The sequence below is a fragment of the Epargyreus clarus genome, unplaced genomic scaffold, assembly GCF_041222505.1.
Source record: "Epargyreus clarus isolate Ecla_fem2 unplaced genomic scaffold, WU_Ecla_fem_2.2 ptg000023l, whole genome shotgun sequence".
Classification (NCBI taxonomy): Eukaryota; Metazoa; Arthropoda; class Insecta; order Lepidoptera; family Hesperiidae; genus Epargyreus; species Epargyreus clarus.
Genome location: NW_027332230.1, coordinates 16,285,540 through 16,300,123, shown reverse-complemented (window position 1 = coordinate 16,300,123; position 14,584 = coordinate 16,285,540). Strand labels below are relative to the sequence as shown.

Below are 14,584 nucleotides of genomic sequence, written 5' to 3'. Positions count from 1 at the left end.
ATGATTTCATTACACGGCGCAGAGCACGCACCGCACATCAGTATGGCCGTGTCGCCGCGGATGTATGTACTAAGGCATGATACATACATACTAGACTTAAACACATTAGTTTGTAACCCTTGATTGTTCTATTGTAATTATTCAAAAGTTATTCAATATTTTATAATCAACTTTGATCACGATTGAAATGATTTAAGGTTAGAGTATTGTTACAATGTTTTAGATTTGGGTTATTATAATTAGGGGATTTAAAGGTTAGAATATTGTTAGAATGCTTTTAGATTTGGGTAGTTTTAATTTCTACTAACACCAACTATCTACGATAGTATTTACAAATTGTTAATGGATGACATTTTGATGTTAGAAATAGGTAACTGAGTTTGCATTTTTAAAAAATCATTTTTCAACTATTTTAGACCTTTGTAAAATCAATTCATATTCTGAAATCATTTTTAACATTATAATTTAAAAATATTAAATTACTTAGAACATTGTAAAAATAAACGAGTAACGAAATAACTTTTCCCCTGTGAGTTACGATAGTGGGGATGCGTCACTCGTCTATTTAAGACCGAACGCAACAGAGCGCCGGCACTTTTTATCGAGCGCTCGAGCGGTAAGGTCTCTCCAATTTTGTCTACATGTGCTTCTAATTGTTTAGACTATTTATTTGATAATAATCGTTTATGTAAATCAAATCAAATTCAAAATATTAAAATATTGGCTTATATGAATTAATCTGATAATCTGAATTACTTAAAGTAAATGCTGAAATTAATAAAATGAGTTAGTAAATCAATGCTAGTTATTTTTGTGATTTTATTCTTATAGTCATAAGATTGATAAAAATAAATTAGTAAAAATTATTATTATAATAATAAAAATTAAAATAAATAAATTATTCTTATGAAAATTCTATAATTGATTTAAATAACTTAATAATGGATATAGACAGCATGACCGATGACTCCCAAGGAGTCAACGGTCATCTTTTTAAAAATACTACGGTTAATCGAAATCCGATATATACAATATGTACTAATATTAAATTTTACATAATTTAACATTCAACAGATAAATACATAAATCAAGAAATGATTTAATTAATTAACATGTTAATACATAAATTTTATGTTTATCTACAACTTTTGTACTAAATAGTTATTTTTAACACGCTTTTATTAGCTTGGGTTGTAGTGGGGCGCTTTTCAAAAACTGATAAATAGAGCACCCCACGCTTTTTCCACAATTATACTATTTACTGTTCCTTAATTGATTCCTAGATTGAAAATTATTTTCTACTTTTTAGTTGACTTTATCATAAAAGCATGTTTTTTAGTTTTTTAAACTATATTCTTTGTACTAATATAGGATAAGTTACTCCATACTAATTATGAACATAATATGTGGTCTAACATAAATTATTTGAATTGATAAACTCGTTTCTAGTGAATATGTCTAAAATATTTGTGTTCTAAAAATGGAGCTCGATAACGCAAACAAATTAATTAATTTCTCTTTGTCGAATGTTTTTACTATCTGCAATAAAATGAGGCTTCATAAAACTCCTTCATTAAGAACTGTTGATATAAGAAAAATGCATTTTAATAAGCAGAATAAAACATTGAGCCCGTGTTAGATTATCTCGAGCCTCATACACCTCTTTCGTCCGTATTTATAATCAATCTATCTATTTGCCCAGTAAAATTGTCAATTGTCGACCAATTGTAGTAGCCAAACATTAAAAATATTAATTATTAATAAAACGCGTAAATCTATCCATATATAAACTGATAAACTTATTATTATAACTGTACTGGACCAAATACAAACTAAAACGATACTAAGTCTGTCGAAAAAATTTTTACTTGGCTTATTTCTACCTAATAACAGCAGTGTTAGGCACTGCTGTGTTCCGGTTTGAAGGGTGTGGTAAGGGAGACGTACTCTTCCGAGGCGTTCCAGCTTCGTCCTCAGGGGTAGCGGCGCATCTGTGGCCGACCTCAGGTAGGCATATCTAATCCTATCTGGGGTTGATTACAGATGTCCATGGGCGGCAGTAGCCACTTATCATCAGGTGGACTGCATGCTCGTCTGCTAGACGATATGGGCTAAAGAAGACTAATAACCTGGAGAAGAAATGTAAACATAATTTAAGTCTACCTGCAAAGCCTGTTCACCTCTTCGCGGATTGCACCTGAAATCCTTCGAATGGAAGAAATATATGGATAACTAGCTGACCCGGAAAACATTGTATTGCCATATAAATAAAAAAATATTAAGGGTGAACAACCCTTATCACTTAGGGGTTTGAAAAATAGATAGTAGCCGGTTCTCAGACATGCTGAATATGCATATGAAATTTGGTGAAAATCGGTAAAGCCGTTTCGGAGGAGTACGGTAACAAACATTGTCACACGAGAATTTTATATATAAGATAATAATCTTAATTAAGAAGCATCTACAAATAGCCTCGTATTTAAATAGAGTAGATAATTGTAAGTTGGAATATCTAATGAGCTTTACGTTCTTCCATGTAAGTATATAGATTCTTTTTATTCTATAGTAGTAGCAGACGGGGATGCAGTCTATCTGATGGTAAGTGGCTACTGACGTCCACGGAAAATTGTAATTAACCACAGATAAAATTAGGTTCCTACCTGAGGTCGGTTCCAGATGCGCCGCTACCGCTGAGGACTAAGCAAGAACGCCTCGGAAAAAATATGTAAAAAGTAATTAGGGTTGAAATAGGAAAAAATGTCTAAGTCTTAATTAAGAAATCGATGACAGCTCCATAAAAAGTTTGATCTTGCATTCGTTCTCTTATCATATAATATTTACGTCAGCCAATTTATAATGAAATGTTTTCGAAAAAACAATAGCATTTAGTTAATTAATGTTGATACTGTTCCACTTTCTTTATCAAGTAATTTCAGAATTATCATTTCCATGTAAGTGTCAAGTATTTTAAATTAATTGGAGTTTGTTCCAAATTAACCTTAGTATAAAACAAAATAGTAACGCTAGCAGTAAATTAGTAAGAATACACGTGAGGCGACATTATGAAGACTTTAATAGGTACTGTATCTATAATAACAAATTGTCTTTCAAAATATCTCTATAATTAATAAGACGATTTTAAAGGTTATATTGTGTTTTCAGGATTATTATGGGGCATCTGCTCAATATATGCATCCAATGCTAACTATGTGCCGCGACCAGACCCGGTCCCACCAAAAGTATATGTCTGTCCTTGTATTTATAAATATAATCCAGTCTGTGGATCGGACGGCGTCACTTACACGAACAAATGCGTCCTTGAGTATACTAGTGTTATAAACGTCGACAAGGGGTTAGGTCCAATCACAGTAGTAGAGAATTCCGAATGCAGTGGCACGTGCAACTGTCAAAAAATAGATTTACCCGTTTGCACCCTGGATGGTATTACGTATCCGAACGAATGCGAATTAGCATGCGAGAATATCAGGCGCATAAATTACAAAGAGCCGATCATTGACCTAGCGTACAGGACTGCTTGCCTTGGACCACCGGGAATTTGCACAGATATCGCAGCTCCCGTCTGTGGAACGGATAACATTCTTTACAGAAACAAATGCGTCCTCGATTATGCAAGCATCCACAATCAACAGAGAGGTTCGTGTGCGATAGATGTTAAGAACAATGGGGCATGCCTGGATGGCTGTCTATGTCCATTGACGTGTCAGCCCGTTTGCGGCAGCGACGGCAAAACATATGAGAATCCTTGTCTTCTTGAATGTGAGAATGAAAAACGCAGATGTGACAACAGGTCAACTATCTGCGAAGCCAACAAAGCTGTGTGCAAAGCTGAATGTGTCTGCACGGCAGAATACGACCCCGTGTGCGCCACTGACGGGAAAACTTACTACAATCCCTGCGAGCTCGGTTGTGCAATAAAAAGGCAGCAGAATCCTGATCTGAAAGCATTGTACAGTGGTACATGCCCGAAGTGTGATTGTGGAGACTCTTATGTCCCTGTCTGTGGCACGGATGGTAAAACATATAACAGCTATTGCTGGCTACAATGCGAGAATATCGGTAGGAGCCCAGAGGCGTGTATTAACATTTTTCACGAAGGAGAGTGTCAAAGTTTCGCTTGCGATTGCAGCTATTGCCCTAGTGAGTATCAACCGATGTGTGGATCCGACAAACAGAGTTACTGGAACCATTGCTGGCTCAAGTGCAATGATAGATGTAACCAGAATAATCATTTAGACGCTATATTTCTAAGTAAACGTGGTTGTTGTTAATAGGAACATATCTTTTATCGTCATTTTGTTGTCTTATATTAAACATACCGAATTTATGTTTTCTTTGAGCTCTATAGAATATTGCCCTATATCTTAAAATATTAATAAACCTTTAAGTCAGAAAAATATATTTAACTGTATTTTTTTTTTATTTTCTATCTTAAATAAAAGTACCTACATCGTAAGATTGTGGAAAACATTACAATGTGTAATAATAATTAAAGGGAACCACTAAAGTATTTAAATCGGTGACTTTGCGAACTATGTAGCACTGGGACAGTAGTGGGTTGACGATGACTGCATAGCACGGGTCTCCTCGGAGAGATATAGGATTAAACCTTCACCATACTAAAATAAGAATTTACTATGCTTATATGCTATGCTATACTTGATTTTATGTATTAAGTAGTATTTAAAATAACATTTATTTGCACCCTACCTATTCTTTTAATTCATCCCCTCTTTAACTCCTCACCCTAAGGTTGCCTGGAAGAAATCGCTGTGTTAGCGATAAGGCCGCCTTTTGTATCGTCCTAAATTGTATGTTCTTATTTTTGTTTACTATATTGGGTACAATAAAACATATTATTATTAATATTATTTATATTTTTTAAACAAAGTTTTGGGTAAAGATTTCAATTACGCGGGCTTTAGGCCAAACGTTAATTGAGGAAAGGAAAGAATTATGTGTCGATAGAGAGAAATTTTCTGACGATTCTGCAAGTATTTAATATGACTGCTTTTTGTAACGTAAGAAAAGTGAGTGGGTGTATCTGTAATGTTTTTAAGCTAGCATGTAATGTTTTAGGAATAATACCGGTGGTAGAAATGACAATAGGGACAGTCTGAACTCTATCAACTTTCCACTGTGTTTTTAGCTCAATAGTGAGATCTGTGTATTTAGTAAGTTTATTGGTGTAGGTAGTTTCTAAGTTGTGTGTATTTGGTATAGCTTTATCAATTAAGTAGACTGTTTTCTTCTCTTTATCATGTAAAGTTATATCGGGCCTATTATAATGCACTGTTTTATCTGTAAGTATTGTACGATCCCAATACAATTTGAATTTAGAACTTTCTAAAATTACTGCAGGGGAATATTTGTAATAGTTAGTTTTTTCTGTAATCAGTTTATATTTTAATGCTAAGTATTGGTGTATTATAGCAGCAACCTGGTCATGTCTATCCTTGTAATCCGTTTGAACAATGCATCTGCAAGCTTCTGTGATGTGTTGTATGGTTTCACTACTACTATGACAATGTCGACAGAGATCAGTAACTAAATTTGGGTCTTTAATAATATACTTTCTGTAATTCCTAGTATCAATGACCAGGTCCTGTATGGCAATCATAAAACCCTCAGTTTCAGAAAATAATTCGCCTCGTTTTAACCATGCGTTTGACGCAGCTTTGTCAACGTGCGGGTTATTTAAATCGAGTCGATGTCTTCCGTGCAGGGATTTTTTAACCCAAGCGCTGATTTTCTGTTCTGGTGTTATTTCATCTATTTGTTTATTGTGATTTCTTAGATTAAGTGGTGTTAATTTCTTATCTGCTTGTACAATTGCTAAATGATTTCGTGAATGCTGTGACCTGTTATAGAAGTAATTTCGAAGTGATTTTAATTGTCTGTTGTGTAAATTCTGTATGTCAATAATATTTCTTCCCCCTTCCTGGCGTGGGAGGGTCTGTCTTTGAATGTAAGCTCTAGGGTGGTGTTTTCTGTATTTCGTCAAGGTTATGTTAATGATTCTCTGCAGTCTCTGTAAGTCGGTTTGTGACCAATGTATGATTCCAAAGGAATAAGTCAATATTGGTATGGCGTATGTATTAACTGCTTTAATTGTATTGCGAGCGTTTAATTGTGTATTTAGTATTTTGTGTAATCTAGATTTGAATTTTTCAATTAAATTAGTTTTTGTTTCTTTGTGATCTATTAAACGTGATTGCTGATATCCTAAGTATTTATACCCTTCTGATTGGTCAACTGGTTCCATTATATCCTCATTGTTTATGTTATAAGAATTATATTCAAGTACACCTTTGCGTATAGATTGAATTTTACATTTTGCTATGCCAAACTGCATGCAAATGTCAGATGAAAAGGCTTCAGTGACTTTAGCTAAAGTGTGTATTTCATTAAGTGTACTGCCAAATAATTTAATGTCATCCATATACATTAAATGTGATATGGTATGTTGTTCTTTTTCGTACTTTATTTTAAATCCTTTGTTAGTGTTATTCAGAAGCTGCGAGAGTGTGTTTAGTGCTAAGCAAAACCAAAGAGGGCTTAAGGCGTCTCCTTGAAATATGCCTCTCTTTATGTTTAGCAAATTTGTTTCAATAACATCTGTATTAGTGTGTAATTTAATTTTAGTTTTCCAAATATTCATAACTGATTCTAAAAATTGTACTATTGTCGGGTGTATATTGTAATGTTATAATATGTAAACCAACCAAGAATGTGGTACTGAGTCAAAAGCCTTTTGGTAGTCTATATACATAGTATATATACTCTTTTTACCTACATTGGCTTGCTACATGACAACAGCATCAATTGTGAGTTGTTCTTTGCAACCTTGACTACTTTTTCGACAACCTTTTTGCTCTTCAGACAAAATGTTGTTTTGATGTGTATGCTCGTAAATGATTTCACTGATACAAGAAGTGATGATTTTATAAATATTCTGCAAACATGTTATAGGTCGGTATTTGGCTGGATTACTCATATCAGTCATATCTTTAGGCAACATGTAAGTGATACCTTCTGTGATATAGTGTGGTAATGAGTTTGGTGATTTAATGAATTAATTGATATGAATGTGTAAAAGTGTGTGTATACATGTGAGCTTTTTGTACCAGTAGTTGTGAATGTTGTCGGAGCCTGTCGCTTTCCAGTTATGTGTTCTACCTATAACCCGTTTCAGTAAATCTAGACTTATATTTTCAAACTGCATTTCAGGAAGATTATTTAATCGATTTTTATCTTCTTCAATCCAATTACTATTAACTTTATGTTGTGTTGGTTCTGACCATACATTTGACCAAAAGCTTTCTAATGCGTCTTTTGTTATTGGAGGATTTTGAATTTTAGAACTAACTGATGTACTTATTTGTGTGGTGAGATTGCGATAAAATGCTTTTTCATTATTGTTAAACAATTTATTTTGTGTCTTTCTAAGTGTGGTCTTATTATATCTTCGGAGTCTACTTGCCAATGCATTGAGCTTTTGTTTTAAAGTATCTAAGAAATGTGTTAAATCAGTGTTAGGATTTTCATGCTGAGAGTGTATTTTATATTTCTGTTTTATATTTTCTACTTTTTTTATTAATGAATTACTACGTATACCTTTAATGAACTCTGTTAGTCTACCAATATGAACTCTAAGCTCTTTAATTCTACTTTCTAACTTGACTCGCCATGCAGGTATTCGATCACTTAATTGAGTTTTTATCGGTAGGTCTACTTTAGAGCCATTATATTTTGCTGCAGTGTATGCTGCGCAATATATAACCAACTGAGTAGATTCAAAATCTGTGTCGTGTGATATTACTTTTGGTATTAAATTGTCGTTTAGATGCTGCAGTGCATTACTTAACTTTTTTGTTAGTCGTTGCTTAGGTATGTGCGGTCTTGACGTAGGATCTGTGTGTTTAAACTGTTTTAGTGCCTCTGTAAAATATTCTTTCAACTGACTACTTTCATTTTCTGTTATAAGTATTCTTTCATCTGTTACTGTATCCTCTGTTTGATTGATTAATTGATTATTTGTGTTATTAATGTTGTTTAATGAATTTCTCTGAGAGTAGTTAGGTGTTGGGTTGTCTGGAATGACATCTACAGACAACTTCGTTGCAACTTCTTGTTTTAATTGTGTTATTCTATTTTCCGACAGCATCTTGTTGTTTATAATTACACGTCTTTGATCAGCAATCCTTTGTTCTGTTAGGTTTGATAAGTGTGGAAAGTATTCTAGGAATTTATTGTAAAGTCTTTGTCGGTATGTAGTTAAGTTCGATTCTAGTTCTGTTACTTCGTAATATATTTTTATTATTGCTTCATTTATCTCCGTAGTCCATACCATTCTACGTTTTTCTGTTGCATGTGTGTGAATGTTATTCGTATTAATGTGAATATGTGCTAATGGTTCACTGTTCTGTAGGTATGCCCTAACTTCTTCTTTTATCTTGTCTAACAATTGCTGTGGAAGTAGTTTATTTCTAACTATTGCTCGTCTTTGATAACCTACTCTTTGTTTTGATACATCCATGTGAGGAAATTTTGAGTTAAATTGAAAGTGAAGTTCGTCTAGATAACCTCTGGTGCATGATTCTATTTTGGTGATAGTTAGGTATGTGCGCCAAATGAAAATATTCATGTCTTTACTCCATGTTTTTCTGGCGCGTTTATTGTCAGCAATGGGAGTAGGATTTTTGGCAGATGCCTCCTTGTCAACATTATTTGACAAAGAAAATGAGGAAGAAGATGGGGTTGGATTGTTAATGGTGATATTGGATGTTGGTGAAACAAGGAAAGCTTCCTCTGTACTATCACTTATTAATGGTGTAGTACGAGAACTGTATGGTGTATGGTGATGAATTGGGGGATGGAAAAAGGCTATGCGTAGATGACATGGGTGATGATGGATGTGAGGTGATGCGTGATTCATCTGCTACTACGTCGTTACGGGGCATATGCGACGCGGTGCCCCCCCCCAGAATACGTGGGGCAGCCCGAGCTTGAAGGCCCGGGACGGGATTCTCCTTTGCAGGTACCCGCCTGGGGTATTTGCCTACTTCTTAAGCGCATCGCATATTTTGTGAATATAGTGCATTGTGATCGCATAGTGATCGCTGCGGATTTATCACAAGTCACACATTTTTGAAATGATTTTGAAAAAAAATTCACACATATGATACATTAATAAACTTTAAACGAGTAACAATTTATTAAGTACGGTCTAATAAGTCCGTAACTTCAAAAAATCAGAAATTACTCAGTTCCAACCCGCAGCTATCCATCGCTATTTTTGCATATATCCGTAGCCATACACATAGGTACCTGTTTGTGAACCGCATCGCATAAAACGCGTACACATTGTCATACATTATTCGGTTCCAAATGCACAGAGATATTGTCGCAACGTCATTGTGAGGCAGGACACGTGTCGAGTATTCGTTAACACCAAGATTCGAGGAAGCGTTGCAAATTGGATTTTTGTTTCTCCAACATTATGCTTTGCAGCATCCGTGTAAATTTCAAAGGAAATTTAAAATTACTTTGCAGTCTCTGTGTCCTCGGCACAGACACTCTATTGTTATATTCAGTAACAACGGAATTGTATTCAAAATTTTAAGCGTGTAAATATTTTTAGAAGTCAGGGCAAGTTGATTTTGCTATTAGTCGCAGTTGCTAGTTCTTCAAATTAGTAAACAGAAATGTTTAAGTTTATACTGCAGCGCTTACTTTAGTAGAAAAATGTTGTGTAGATGTGTTGTGTAGAAGATGCCCCAGAGTTGAAACGTGATGCGTGTTACCTCAAAAATCATGGTTCTAATAACTTAATATCTAAACTAATAAAATTTCAAAGATCACAAATTATTTCCATGATGCTATATACAAACTGTGAGTTTGTCTGTGATTGTCATGTAAGTATACATAGAATTTTACAGGAGAGAAATAGGCTCCTAAACATCAAAAATATATATTCAGTATGTACAACAATTCATTTTCACAATTTTGTTTTAGGCACTATAACTAAAATGGCAGTAATTATGAACCATTTATTAAACATTTTATTTTAAACATGGCGTCGCGTGATCCCCGCTCGTAAAGCAAACGATTTGCCATTTTGAAATGCAATATGGAGTTTAACTTTTCCACGAAAATGGACAGCCACAAAAACGCAATAAACTTTTATTCTAGCAGTGAAATGTCAAATATTATACTTCTGAATGTTTTTTATATACTGGAACCTAACCATTAGGCAGACGGGCCTAATGGTTAGGTTATACCTAATGGAAAGTAGTTACCAGATGAGCCACCAATGCATCGTTGGCTAAAGGAGTGTTCTTGTAAGAATCAATAATTAATCCTTTGTTGCTAAGCAGGTCTCCTGTCTTAGTTAGAAGCTCAGAGAAGTTAATTATAATTGTTAGAAGCGTTTATAACCTATCCCACTGGAAAGTTGTTAATATCCTTCGTAGTGCGACTGTGGCGGACTACGGATACTTTTATTTCCGGATTACGTTCTTATTTTTTCTTAAAAAATTTTATTGAGTTACGGTTCTGTACGATACGATACATAACGTTACGTTATGTGTCATAGCGCGTCACTCGTGCCATTTAGTATCAACCACTTTGTAATATTTTTTGTATTGTAATATTTTTTCTTTGTACACTAAATTATAGAATTGAATACTCTAAAGAATTAATTTCTTACCTGCGTACACACGCTTATAAAAGCACAAACGCTTAAAAAGCAGTGATAGCCGAATGGTTCAGAAACTCGGCCTCTCGAACGAGGGGTCCGAGGTTCAAATCCTAGGCTAACCTCTGATTTTTCAAAGTTATGTGCCTATTAGAAATATTAGAAATTAATTATCACTTGCTTAAAACGGTGAAGGAAGACATCGTGAGGAAACCTGCATACCTGAGAGATTTATTTAAAAAAAATCTCAAAGGTATGTGAAATCTACCAATAGGCTCTTGGCCAGCGCGGTGGACTATGGCCTAATCCTTCTCATACTGAGAGGAGATCCCTACCCAACAGTGGGACAATAATGGGTTGATGACTTGACGTGACGCTAATATACTTTGTATGCTTAGTTTATTTTTCTAAATAGCATTTTTATTATTACGCAAGTTCATAGGGCGCAGAATTATTTCTCAGGTCACGATACGCTTAATTACTCCGCTCGCTTAGTTTGTTCAAAACAAACTACGTTAACTCAATTAGTATAGTTTCTTGGCAAAATAAGACAGACTACTACTTCTCTGAAGAACCTAGTTTGATAGTTTGTAGGGTAGAACCCTTAGTCGTTGGATTCGATACGCACCACCGCCATACCTGTTTCTGCCTGGTAAACACACTTATTTCAACACAGCTTATAACAGCATAATCAAACGCTGCTACGTTCTGCTAAATTGATGCACTGTTTGAAAAGTGTGCATTTAGACCTCCGTGTCAATTCATCTTAGTTATTGATTATTATAAAGCTATTATATATTATATAAGATTATTATAAATTATTATAAAGTTATTGATTATTATAAAACCGACAATAAGGTTTAGCTGTTATTTACATTGAAGTTGCAAATAAAAAACAGTTCTACCACCTTCAAAAGGAGGTGGAGCTATTCATGGTTGGGAGCACAGACCTGTATAGGAGTGTGACCTAACCTGTGGTTATGCCAATACTCAAGTCTAAGGTAGTATGCATCATGTATATGTTTACCTTACTGCACATTTGTAAGTAGAACACAGTATACAAATATAATCAATATAACTGCTCATATCATTTATTTAAATTCGATAATTCGAGCAAATTGTAGATTTGAAATTATCATTCGACACGCAATATTGAACATATGTGGATATTGCAGAAAACATACGAATTAAGTGTTATTACACATTGCAATTATGTAGCGATCTTAATTGTAGATGTGTCATAATTATACATAAACTTTACGACTCACGTTAAATTACTTATGTTAGCATAATGATAATACGAAGCAATTCTCTAAGCCAGTACTTTTCAATCTTTTTCATGAGTCGACTCTATGTGAAAATATTTTGCGATCACTCTCCACTGTTTCTTACTTGTATTTTAATTTATTTGTAATAAGAAAATAAACATGCAAACATACATACAAAATCCGATAATTTACTTAATTAATTATGACACGGTTAAACACAACTAACGACCTACAAACATCTTTTACTTAACCTTTTGAGTAAACAAATATTGGAAGAAAACTGCATACATACTAAGGCAGCTTGAACAATAAAACATAAATTGCTCTAACACGCTAAAATTAGAATTGATGAATTTCACCATAACACCATAACTTCATAACCGACAGCTATGTGATACGACCCCCCCACCCTCTAATTGTTCTAAACTCATCAGAGTTCAACCCCCATACAAAGGAGTTTCCCATGAAGCATTAAATTTAATTCGCTATGCCTTTATATTGTTTTCAAAATCAATCTGACAATACGAAAAGACACCCTTCATTCCAAAACACCCTTACAAATTTAAATTATATCATCAGTTCATAATATAAGAAAGTTGTCGAAAGCGTCCGTCTGTTAGAAAGCGCTTTTATGTGGTTTACACTCGTATCACTTCAATGGGTTCTCTTGAAAGTATAAATAAAAGACATAAATATACCCTTTACACTTTACCTGATAAAATTTTGAATTAAAATATACCCACACTGTGAGCACAGAACACAGAAGTACATCAGCTCTCGGATTACCGGAGACTTTAATCACAAGTGTGAATTTATTTATAATATTTTTAATTCAGTGGCAATTAAGGTTGCAATCATTCCGCCCATGAACACGAAGGCGATACCACCGTGTAGGCACTCGTGAGGACAAAGTCTACCCTTGTGTAAGTTAGCCATCATCGAACCATTTTTACCGAGACTTAAGTATATTATTAAAAACTTGCCAGACACCAGGACACTATGGTTCCAAAGTATCTACATCAGAGTTTGGGTAGAGAAATCTTCTCAAGATTGGAAGAGACAACGCGAACAAAGTCGAATGCAACATCATGTTACCATACCACGATCTCAGCACCTTCTGATCATTACATCTTTATCCGACAATCATCCACTTAGCATTTGTAAACAAACGCTAAATAACTCGGCGTTTACGACTTATAAACAAAAGGAAATCATAATTTACAATTATAATCAGTTTATTCAAAAGACTAGGGAAACAATACCTGAATTAATAACCACAATAAACCGAGAGGGTTTGAGTTGGGACAAAGTTGACCAAGACCGGGAATGGAAAGAATGGATCTTAGTATAGTTTTTCGACTTAGAATGATGATGTTTAAGGATACCAAGTGTTTAGTGTTCGGAAATAACAGTCGGGAATTTTTAGTTGTGCTTTGACATGCATTTACGGATTGCTATTGTTCTTCAACGTTCGTTAATTAAGTATCAATGTATCCAATGATGTTAACCAAACATTGATTTATTAATAACCTTAGATTTATAATATTTTAGCAGTAAACTAAATTGCATATGGAATCCAGAAAAATTGCTACATACACTTACTATGAGATAGAGAGCAAATTTCTTTTGCTACTTAAATCTTGTAAAAAAATCTATTATGAATACAAGTTTTTTATTGTTGGTTAAATTCATAAAAATGCAATAATAAAATTACTATAAATATGTCCTAGCAGAGCATGGTTTCGATCCACGGACCTCTGGGTTATGGGCCCAGCACGCTTCCACTGCGCCACTCTGCTTATACATAAAGGTTGTAAAAATCTGATACGTACCTACGTACGTAAGATTACTACACAATTTGAAAAAACGTAAACAAAAAGTAAAATTGTTCGAAACATTAAATAGCAGAGCATGGTTTCGATCCACGGACCTCTGGGTTATGGGCCCAGCACGCTTCCACTGCGCCACTCTGCTTATACATAAAGGTTGTAAAAATCTGATACGTACCTACTAATCGTCGTAAGATTACTACACAATTTGAAAAAACGTAAACAAAAAGTAAAATTGTTCGAAACATTAAATAGCAGAGCATGGTTTCGATCCACGGACCTCTGGGTTATGGGCCCAGCACGCTTCCACTGCGCCACTCTGCTTATATATAAGGGTTGTAAAAATCAAATACATACTATAAGTTATTTATTTAAAAAGTTGAATAAGGTAATTTTTTCATTAAACAGTTCAAAGTTAAATAAATCTAACTACTTATACCCATCTTGCTTCCAGAGTGACACGTGTGCACAATAAAACTTACTTTTGCTGATTTAACTTTTTATTATCTCCACAATTCATGTAACATGTACTTCATTTAATCGATCTTCGTTTAATATCATTTATTGTAAGGTAAACAAAACTAATAGTATCGTGACCTATTGTCCCTATATTACTATTAGGTACCAATGTGCCTTGAACCACCCAGCCAGCGGCTCCAGGAAGGACGGCAGTATGTGTGATCGCATACCGTCGTACGCACCAGACGGTGTGGCGCGCGCCAAGCTCACCTGGGCGGAGACCGACATTGACTGCGTGATCGGCCTTTAGG

General features: G+C 34.5%; 1 protein-coding gene and 3 non-coding genes across 4 annotated transcripts; 1 reads left to right on the top strand and 3 right to left on the bottom strand.

The window, feature by feature from the left end:
• Positions 1 to 941: 941 nt before the first annotated feature.
• Positions 942 to 4,289, top strand: LOC140751778 (uncharacterized). Its single transcript, XM_073085817.1, has 2 exons — positions 942 to 984; positions 3,163 to 4,289. Exons 1-2 carry the CDS (start codon positions 942 to 944, stop codon positions 4,287 to 4,289), a joined length of 1,170 nt encoding a protein of 389 aa, XP_072941918.1.
• Positions 4,290 to 13,712: 9,423 nt separating this feature from the next.
• Positions 13,713 to 13,784, bottom strand: TRNAM-CAU (transfer RNA methionine (anticodon CAU)). The gene has a single exon. It is a non-coding gene; the product is annotated as a tRNA-Met (tRNA).
• A 103-nt stretch (positions 13,785 to 13,887) lies between these two features.
• Positions 13,888 to 13,959, bottom strand: TRNAM-CAU (transfer RNA methionine (anticodon CAU)). Its single transcript has one exon. It is a non-coding gene; the product is annotated as a tRNA-Met (tRNA).
• Positions 13,960 to 14,066: 107 nt separating this feature from the next.
• TRNAM-CAU (transfer RNA methionine (anticodon CAU)) lies at positions 14,067 to 14,138 on the bottom strand. The gene has a single exon. It is a non-coding gene; the product is annotated as a tRNA-Met (tRNA).
• Positions 14,139 to 14,584: the final 446 nt, after the last annotated feature.